Source organism: Excalfactoria chinensis, chromosome 3 (genome assembly GCF_039878825.1).
Source record: "Excalfactoria chinensis isolate bCotChi1 chromosome 3, bCotChi1.hap2, whole genome shotgun sequence".
NCBI classification, from domain to species: Eukaryota; Metazoa; Chordata; class Aves; order Galliformes; family Phasianidae; genus Excalfactoria; species Excalfactoria chinensis.
This window is the reverse complement of record NC_092827.1, coordinates 23505612-23514978: the sequence shown is the minus strand read 5'-3', so window position 1 is coordinate 23514978 and position 9367 is coordinate 23505612. Positions and strand designations below refer to the sequence as shown.

The 9367-nt window shown below is 40.7% G+C and overlaps 1 protein-coding gene across 11 annotated transcripts in view; it reads left to right on the top strand.

Moving 5' to 3' along the window:
- Positions 1-336: 336 nt before the first annotated feature.
- Positions 337-9367, top strand: part of KHDRBS2 (KH RNA binding domain containing, signal transduction associated 2) — a 329216-nt gene continuing 320185 nt past the window's right edge. For all 11 annotated transcript variants that reach the window (XR_011903072.1, XR_011903071.1, XR_011903067.1 and 8 more), the window contains exon 1: positions 337-560. Coding sequence is in view for 1 of the 11 variants with exons in the window: in XM_072331773.1 (XP_072187874.1) it covers positions 470-560 (91 nt within the window). In the remaining 10 variants the exon portion in view is untranslated. The remainder of the gene's footprint in view (positions 561-9367) is intronic.

Below are 9367 nucleotides of genomic sequence, written 5' to 3'. Positions count from 1 at the left end.
GCACGCACACGCAGCCCCTCTTCCCTCTCCCCCATCCCGCGCTCACTGCCCGGCGCCGCTCACCGCTCACCAGCCAATAGCGGCTCGGAACTCCGGAGCTGGCCCCGCCCCAGAGACTTCTTCACCAATGGGAGCCGCGCAGGGCGGTCCCGCCTCGCCACGCCTCCCTAGTTAAGGCGGCCGGAGAGAGCGGGCCGCTCACTGGCGGGAGGGGGCCAGGACGTACAGCTGCGCTAGGCGCGGAGCGAGGCGCGCACGCCCCAGCCCCCGCCCCCCTGCGCGGCAGGGAACGGCGGAGGCGGTGCCGGGGCGGGGAGTGCCCCCCGGGCAGGGGAGGCCGGGCCGGGTGGCAGCTGCGAACCGTGGGGCGCCGGGCGGGGCGGGCGCTGAGGAGGCGGCCGAAGACGCGGAGCCAGCCGGCGGCCGCGCAGCCCGCCCCGGCGTGCCCAGGCGGCGCGGCCCCGAGGCGATGGAGCAGGAGAAGTACCTGCCCGAGCTGATGGCCGAGAAGGACAGTCTGGATCCCTCCTTTGTGCACGCCATGCGCCTCCTGGCCGACGGTAAGGCTGTGTTCCCGCCTGCCACCGTGCGTCGCTCCCTAGCACCTTGCCCGGCAGCCGCCAGCTCAGGGCGGGCGCGGGGGCCACGCGTGGCCGTGGGTGCCGGGGTGCGCGTGGTGCCCTCAGGTCCTCGTGACGTTTCGCTCTTCACTCGGTGCAGCCCTCGGACCGTGCGCTGCATCCCTGCACGGCGCCGTTCGGCCCGGGGCCACCTCGCGGGGCTATGCGCGCTCAGAGGGACGCTCGCTTCTAGCGTAACTCATTGCAGCTCGCCTCTCATACTCAGGCAATAAGGTGCGTATGGTAATGGTGTTGCAGCGCTAACAGAGCGTTGTTTTACTTTGCTTCGCTGCGGCGAGCATTGGCTGCTTGTGGCTCGTTGGTTTCATGACACTATTCCATCCAGGATGCAACGATCTTTGCTTTGGTTTCTGCAGAGATCCGGAATATGCACCCTGTAAATTATGCTTAATTCTGAATTCTATTTGCTGTAGTCAAACTGGTTCAGAGAATCTTCAAAAAGTTTGTGATTTATAATTTAGGTGGTTACTGAACGTAGGCCTGCTGGTGCAGCACTTCAGCTTGCATAGAAGTGTCATCCCCTAAGGTGCTCACAACACTTCCCAGTTCCCTCTGAGGTGCGTGGCACTCACTGTAGAAATTCCCATTACGTTTATGAAAAAAGTAATGAAGAACGATGCATGAACCTGGGCAAGCTATTGAGCTGGGAAGTGAGACCAAGGCAGAAAAGTGTATGAATGGGCCTGTGAGGAAGTCACCGGCTCAAATTACCCCCACTCAGGGAAGTGAATAATTTCTGAAGTTCTATTATGTCTTAGGGGCAATCATAACTATTTAAAACTCATTATGTTAGCAGTAAGCATCTTTTCCTGTGTCAGCAGCCTTTATATTGTCTTCCTTAAATACCTGCTTTATTGATTGGGAACAAATGTACTGAGTCCAGGTTTTGTCATAGCACTCCTCCTTGGTCAGTTGGAAATTCAGGGTGACTAAAGACACATTCTATACGTTTCTGTTATAGCTATCTCACTGCAGAAGAGACAGCTGCACTGCTTGTTATTAGGTTGTTTTTTCTAATAAAAATGGGATAAACCTGTGTTTTTTTGTTTTGTTTTTGTTTTTGTTTTTTTTTTTTATAAGGGTGCATTTCTTGCACCTTGCAGTTTGGACTTTTCCCAGAGGGGGGAGGTATCTGCTGAGTATATGCATGTGAGAGGCTGCAAATGCACAAGGCGTTACTGAAAGCGTGCAGAGTAAACTTAAAAAAAACAACAACAAAAAAAAACACAGTAGGTATTTTAAAGGAGTCAGATCTAGGCAGAAAATGTATGTAGGACAACTCTGAGTTTGAATAAATAATTAGTTTTCTTTTTCCCTCTTAATATAATAAGGTCTAAGTATATGTGAATTTTTAAAAGATGAAGGTGAGGTGCCTGTGGAAATGCTAATGTCAGATTCACACCAGATACCTGGCTTTATCCTTCATAACACCATCTGTCAAGCTTTCTAGAGATTTGTTTTGGAGACTTTCATACTGAAGCAGTTTCACTGAAGTAAGCATGTAAGTGGTTGAGGAAATGAGAATGAAGGCACTGGATGCTGCTGGGTATAAATAGGAAGGAAATGTGTAGAACTAGCAGAATTTCTTTTGGATGCCAGAAGAAAACTGGTGCAACCACCTCTGTAATACTTTATTTCTAGGATATGTTGGCAAGGAACTGATGCTTCCAGACTCTGGATTTCTGTTCTTTAAGAAGCAATACACAAGCGGCTACATACGTTGCAATCACAGCAAGTGTTGCTTTTGTGGTATTCTAAGCTGTTCTGATTGTCATTAGATTTGTGTAAAATGTGGAAGTGTAGCTTTGGCTTTCTGAATTGTGAGCCTCTGGTTTTTGCTTTGACTTGAAAGTGCTGTGATTTTTCATGTCAGCTATTAGAATCTGAGGTTGGGAGGCTGTCTGCTGTTGTGCAGAGCCACTGAAGGGCACACAGGTATTCTGAAGTATGATTTCAACTTATGATACTGGATTTCCTTGTAAAGATAAGACCCAACCTTTTCTTTTCCTGTGATATTTTTCTTTGCATTGTTTTGTTATGCTTAATTTCAAAATAAATTACAGATACTGTCTTGCTGGCTGACTTGTGTTGAGTGCGTACTAGAGTCAGTGGATATTTACTCCTTCCTCATGAAAGATTTGCATACTTTATTTACTGGAGCCTTCATTGTATGTGTATAGGGAAGCTCACAAAAAGGAGACACTTTCTGTGGCAGTAAATTTACATCTCTGTCAGACAACATAAAGGACCATGAGAAGAGGTATTGATGTGTCTAACATAAAGATTGTTAAATTGTAAAACAAAACTTGTCTAAAAATCCAAGGCAGTCCATGTTGGGTGCTGAAAATGACCCCAGTTTCTTAATGACTGAGTTAATGGCTTAATCAGAGGATACTTTATTCCCTCCGGGTCATTACCTTTTTTATATAGGAAATAGCTCCCGTGTGATTATTCCATCATTAGAAATGGAAAAACCATTTATAAGTCCTCTATTAAGGAAACTTGTGAAGTGTGAATGGATGGTGATCATTTACCTCAGTTTGCATTAGTTTATTTGAACTTCTGCAAAAAGCATTGAGCATTTATATTGATAGAATAATCTTGCTGGCAATAAAACTGAAAGATGTCTTTTAATGGTAACTGTTAGACTCCAATCTAAAGAGTAGGTAAATCTGTAGAGGGATTTAGAGGGAGTATCTGTACTGTTTTGTGAAGCAGGTTGTTGTTTGTGCCAAAAAGAGATGAAAGAATCATACTTGTTTCATGGGTAGTTTTGTTACTGTTGGTTATTTATTTTGTTACAGATGGTTATTTCCAAGGTGAGATTGTGCTGCCTCTGATAATGAGATGGGTCCCCACACTGGATCAGGGTAATATTTGTCCAGTTGAAAGATGTCAAAGTGTGTGGGGTTTTTTTGAGCAATACCTTTTGTGCATAAATATGGTAAAATCTCAAGTTCCAGCCAGATCTTAGATCCTTGTTGTGCTGTGTCCTCTTGTAGTCCCTAAGCAGTGGCTGATAAATGTTATTTTTGTGAGTATTTGATTATTGCTTTATGTAAAATATATATTTACGTATGTAAAACAAGTGTATGATGAGCTGTGAACATATGCGTAACATAGAAATCTAAATCCTACTGTGACTTGGTGAAATTAAAAGCTTCTGTTTTGTATTAGTATTTCTTTAATAAGAAAAAGTGTCTGTTTAATTGTCTGTATGTTGCTTGGGACAAAAAAAAAGTTCTACTCTTGTATTTCTGGCTTTAAAATATCTTGCATAATATTAAAGCCAGCTCTGTTTTGTAATGCAGACATAAAGGAAAAAGCCCTATTGGAAAGAGCTGGCCAAAGTAAGAGCATCTCTCCCTGTGGAAATATCAGCATTACTTGTGTAATGAGGTAGCTAATTTCTCTCTATGTAATGATAGTACAATTGACCTCAGGTTTACAGTTGGTATTCTGGAGGCAAAGAGAGTCAAGCCTTTAACTTTTATCTTAAGTCCCTAGATTATAAAATGTGGCATAGCATAAATTTGTTAATCATCTAGTCATGTCAATTGAATTCATAGAGCTCAGTGTCATAAAGCTCTTTGTAAGACAGACATAACTATTCAAAAGGTATATCATTACTTAGCCTTAACACTCAACTGACATTAGTATTGCCTTTTATTTAAGCCTGCAAAAAATTATTCTAGCTGGTCTAAAGGCTACTGATGTAATACAAATTCTTTTTGTCTTACGTTCAACTAATATTTTTGGCTTATGTTGAGCTTTGAATGTTTTGGACTCCTGGAGATGCATTAGCTTTTTATGTAGAAGTGCAGATTTTATTCATAACTGCACGTTGCAATTAAAAACCTGGGAGCAGGAGTAAGGTCACTTCATGTGAGCTAACTTGTCTTGGCAGTGTAGGAAATGAAGATGATATCCATCGCCCAAGATGGGACATGCTGTTGATGAAACCTTTGACCTACTGGAGTCAGCCAGTACTTTTTATTTGGCTTTCCATAGCAAACTACTTATGACACAGTATTTACAAATTTATCAGTTTACTGTCTAAACAAGTTTTTGGATTAGAACAAGACTAATGTAGGATGTTAATGTAAACTCATACATTCATATTAATCTGTGAGCAGGCAGTTTCCTGTTTGTGTTGTTTTTTGTTTTTTTTTTGTGTGTGTTTTTTCTGATGTCATCAGGTGAGAAGAAATCTGTGTTCAGATAATAGTTTGTATTAATCATCATTTACTTTGCTGTCCTACAAAATATGCTATGCTATGAATAGCTGGAAGGTTGATTTGGGAAACGCACTTAGAAATGTTTAGAGTTCATATTTTAGAAATGTGAGTTTCATTAGAAACTAGATTTATATAGCTACCATTTGGATCTTATTCAATAGAAAAGGATAATATCAGTGCAAACCACAGATGAATACAAGCTACGTATTTCTTTAAAGCAGCAGTGTGCTAGGTATCACAGATTTGATTCAAGGCTGACTGAAGTTAATGGGAATCTTTCTTTTGCCATTAGTGGGCTATCTGGCAGTCCTTATGTGATATGTTGACTGATGCAGCTAATATGTATGGAATAATGAAGAAGCAGTTTAGAACCATTTGATCTGTGATCTTAGAAAACATGTCCTTTGAAACACAGTAAGTTCTTTTCTTCTTTTCCATAGAAGAAACAATACAAATGCAGTAACTAGAGGCTAGATTCTGCTACCTTTGTGTGAAAAGGAGAGCTTCCTCCTTGAAACAGCAGGATTTAAATCAGTGCAGCTGCTTAAGGCACTGTTCAGTGTGAGTAGCAGAACTTAGTACCAGCTGTTTTAGAGAAGGTCAAAGATATTTGGTGAGGCTTGTCTGGATAGCTGTATCCTCATCAGCTCTTTATCATGCACTTTTTTTTTTCTTTTTGGCAGCATAAATATTTTGCTTGTGGAAGAGTGGCTTTGTTTGTTGTGGGAATTCTTTAGGAAATTCCTTATTTAGATCTCCTCAGAGGTATCTACTGTATTGTACTTTTTTTTTTTTTTTTTTTTTCTCCCCGTTTTGCCTCAAAATACATGCTATTTAAAGCTTAAGAAATTGATTGTATTAGCAGCTGGTAGTGCCAAGGGAAGGTGGAATAGCTGGGTAGATGAATTTAAAGAAAGGAAAAAAATTAACTGTTAACATCCCAAGCATTCTATATACTTGCCTAATGTGTGGAATAGAGTGGCCATCCATAACCAGGAGGTGGCATGGTTGGGCTCTGCATGCCAAGATAGCCTCTTATCCTAGCACCTTTTGAGAAATGGGCCATCTGGCCCATCAGGCATTCCCTGTCCTTGTGCACTGGATGCATGCGTTTCTTGTTTCAATACTGTACAGGCAATATGCACTGGTGACCAGATCTGCTGTAGCAGGCTAGCCTGTCTACAAAATCTGGCATATCAGCAGTGACCAGTACACAAGACACCTAAGAAAGGCCAACACATGTACATGAAAACACGTGTAGATGAAAATTAATACATCTATATCTATCTAACCCACAAAGTAATGCTGTAAGAGTAGTTGAACAGTTTCTTTGTGATGTCTGAGGAGAGACAGGTTTCAGGCTCAAAAAATGAGGTGTTGGAACTTATTTTGGAATGCATAGATATCACTGCTGTTGTGTAGTTCCTGTCTCATTTATAATAAAATAGGAGCACATCATGCCTACTTGCATGCAGCAGCTGGACCTTGAGCTAGAGACACTGTCTCAATGAAGAGATGTTTTCATGACCTGTGGGTCACTGCAGTTGTCCTGCATCTCAGTTCAGGGTAAATGTTCCTTTATAAAAACAAACATTTCATAGCTTTTTCAATTCAGTCTTCAACAAGCTACTGAATGTGAAGGAAAAAAAAAAAAAAATGTCCTCACAGCTGACCTCAGTATATATGGTCAAGTAATGTTGAGAAAAAGGATTTGAGGCATTAATAGAGAGCAGTGTGCATGCCAGAAAACTGGCAGGTTTGTAGGCTGATCTTGCCTAAAAATATGAAACTATGTTTATCTTTTTGTTCCCATTATATTTTTCCATCCTTGGATGGGCATTATACAAGAGCATACAAGGCTTACTGCTCCATGTGTTAACTCAGGTAGACAGTGATAGGACAAGAGGGAGTGCATTACTGGTAGTGAGCGCTTCAGTTTGTTCTGTTTGGGTTATCATGATCAGAAACCTAAAAGACACTGTGTGGGTCACTGCTGCCTTTGAATTTCTCTGCACCTGCTGCAGGGTGTGTCAATGGAATGAGAATCTGAGACAAGAGTAAAGGTTACACCTAAAGATGTGTAACTTGGAAAGTTTTGATTTGTAAAATACTTTGTGTTCTGAAGATTGTGGCTAATGGACTAAGTAATATATATATATATTTTTTCTTATGCTAGTCTGCAAAATACCTACTTTATAATCTGGAGTCTTCATCTCTGCATTGCACCTGGAAGAAGAATATTCCTGCTACTTCTATTTAGAGAAACAGTTTGAGTTTGCAAATTGGTGTGGGCAGGAATGTCTTTAGCAAAAACAAAAGTAGGGCTCAGAACCGATGGCTCATAACTGGTTAACTTCCAAATAGTACTGGGAATGAGAGGAAAAAATGGTTCCCTTAGGAAGTTTGAATACATGAAAAAGAAAACAACCCCACCCCCCCTTTTGACAATAACCCCTTGCTTAATGTTCTCAGGATTTCAAATATGCATTTTCCAAAGCTTTTTTTTTTGAGTGCTTGAAGTTAAAAGAATTTTCTATGAATCAGTCCCTACTCTGTGGATGTTTCAAAAATGGTTTTTTGATGTTATGAGAATTCGTATTCTTCTTAACTCTTGCAGAGTAGATTTTTATGCTCCAAATTTCTGAATGTTAGAATGCTCATGTCTCTGGTATTTCTAACTTTTTTTCTGAGCAAATTTATTTCTAGCATTTCCTCTTTGAGATTATGGTAAGCAATTCTTGGTGTTGTCTGGGAATTGTGCCATATATTCTCCATGGTTGGGGAGTAAACTTCTCAGCTTGGGAAGAGACTTGAATGTTTCCCACCTCTCCCCCCCAGATTTCTGACTCTGTGCTGATTTGATACAACTGCGAAGAGGGACCTGTGGCTTCACAATTTGCATCTAAAACAGGTTATTCCATATCTGTACTGAAAGAAGCAGCACCAGAACCTTAAGTGACTTACTGACTTCTGTGTTGACATTTGGAGAGTACGCTAAGGACTGATAATCTAAAGGAGAACCGCAAGGGCTCAGATAGTTGTTTATCAGGAAAACTGAGAGTTAATTCTGGATGGATGACTGTGCGCAAGGGACTGTAGAGCTGTCAGTAGTTTTATGCTTGCAATGATTTCACTATTATCTGTATGTAACCTAGTAGACTTTAATTTAGCATCATTTGAAAATCTGGAAGAACTTCTTTCTCATATGCATAGATGAAGGTAAGTGTATGGGCAGTATATCCATGCTACATTTCTATTTTTACAATCAAATTCATCAATAAAAAGTGATCTGCTGTGCTCAGCTTTGCTGTTATTTGTACACTTATCCTTCACACTGCTATTTAAGGATAGGATTATTCTGTCTGAAAATTCACTACTGTGGAGTGTCCCGTAGCTTAGTTTGTTAGGTCTCTTCCAAATGCCTTGCTTCTGCTCCTACTGGGATGGGGGTGGTTTCCTTTTTGCTTTCTACTGATGGTATAGGCACCAATAGAGTGGGTTGCAAAATGTTCCAAAGAATGTTTTTGTGATCAGTGGAAAAGGAAATGGATCCCCAGGTAAGCAGGGAATGACAGAAAGTAGGTGTTCCTGTTACATTGTTTGGTCAGTTTCTTTTATCCAGAAGAAAGTCACCAAGTTATGTTGTAGCTTATACACACAATCCACCTGTTCCAGTGCTAAAATGCTTTTTCTGTCCCATAGTCTATATGTAACTTGAAACGATATGTCAAGTGCAAGGAATCTGAGCTTTTATGTTGCTACCAAGATTTTGAGATAATGCTTTTATAATAAGGGTGATGTCAGCTATGTGCTGCTTGGGGTGGATAGGAGATCTTATTAGAAAGCGGAAATGGATGTTCTTGATTTAAACACCGAGCATGGGCTTGATTTGATTCTACAACCATATAAACACTAAGAAGTGCTGTGTTGTTGGTATTAGTTTCGACCTGATTTACTTTTGACTGCAGAGTTCTACTTTGTGAGCCTCTTTCCTTTCTTATGGCTTTTAAAGGTTTATGAATAATGAAAGAGGGGGGAGGGGAGAGAAACACAGAATGAGGGAAGGGTAGAAAAAGCAGAGAAAAGCAATGGAAGATCAGAAGGGTAGGAGAGAAGGGATTGGTGGTATAGAGAAGAAAATCAATGAAGAACTAAATTCTGATTTAGTAGGTATAAGTTGTTCAGCTACTTTAGCTCAATGAAACTGATGAAAGCTAGAAATCTCCAACCTTTGAACTTCAGTAAAGGCTTCTGGAAGCTTTCAATTAAGTTTTAATCAATTAAAATGGATAGATACAAGTAGCTGCTGATAAGCATTTTCAAATCCTTATCCATTTAAGAAATTATAATAAGGTTCAAGTCTTTTTGAAAAGCTTCTGTGAACAATTATCGTTTTGATAGTGTTGTGTTTCCTGTGTTTAAAGATGTTGTTAGTGACTCTGCCATATATAATTATATTATGCAGTAAGTAAACACAGCAGTATTTTG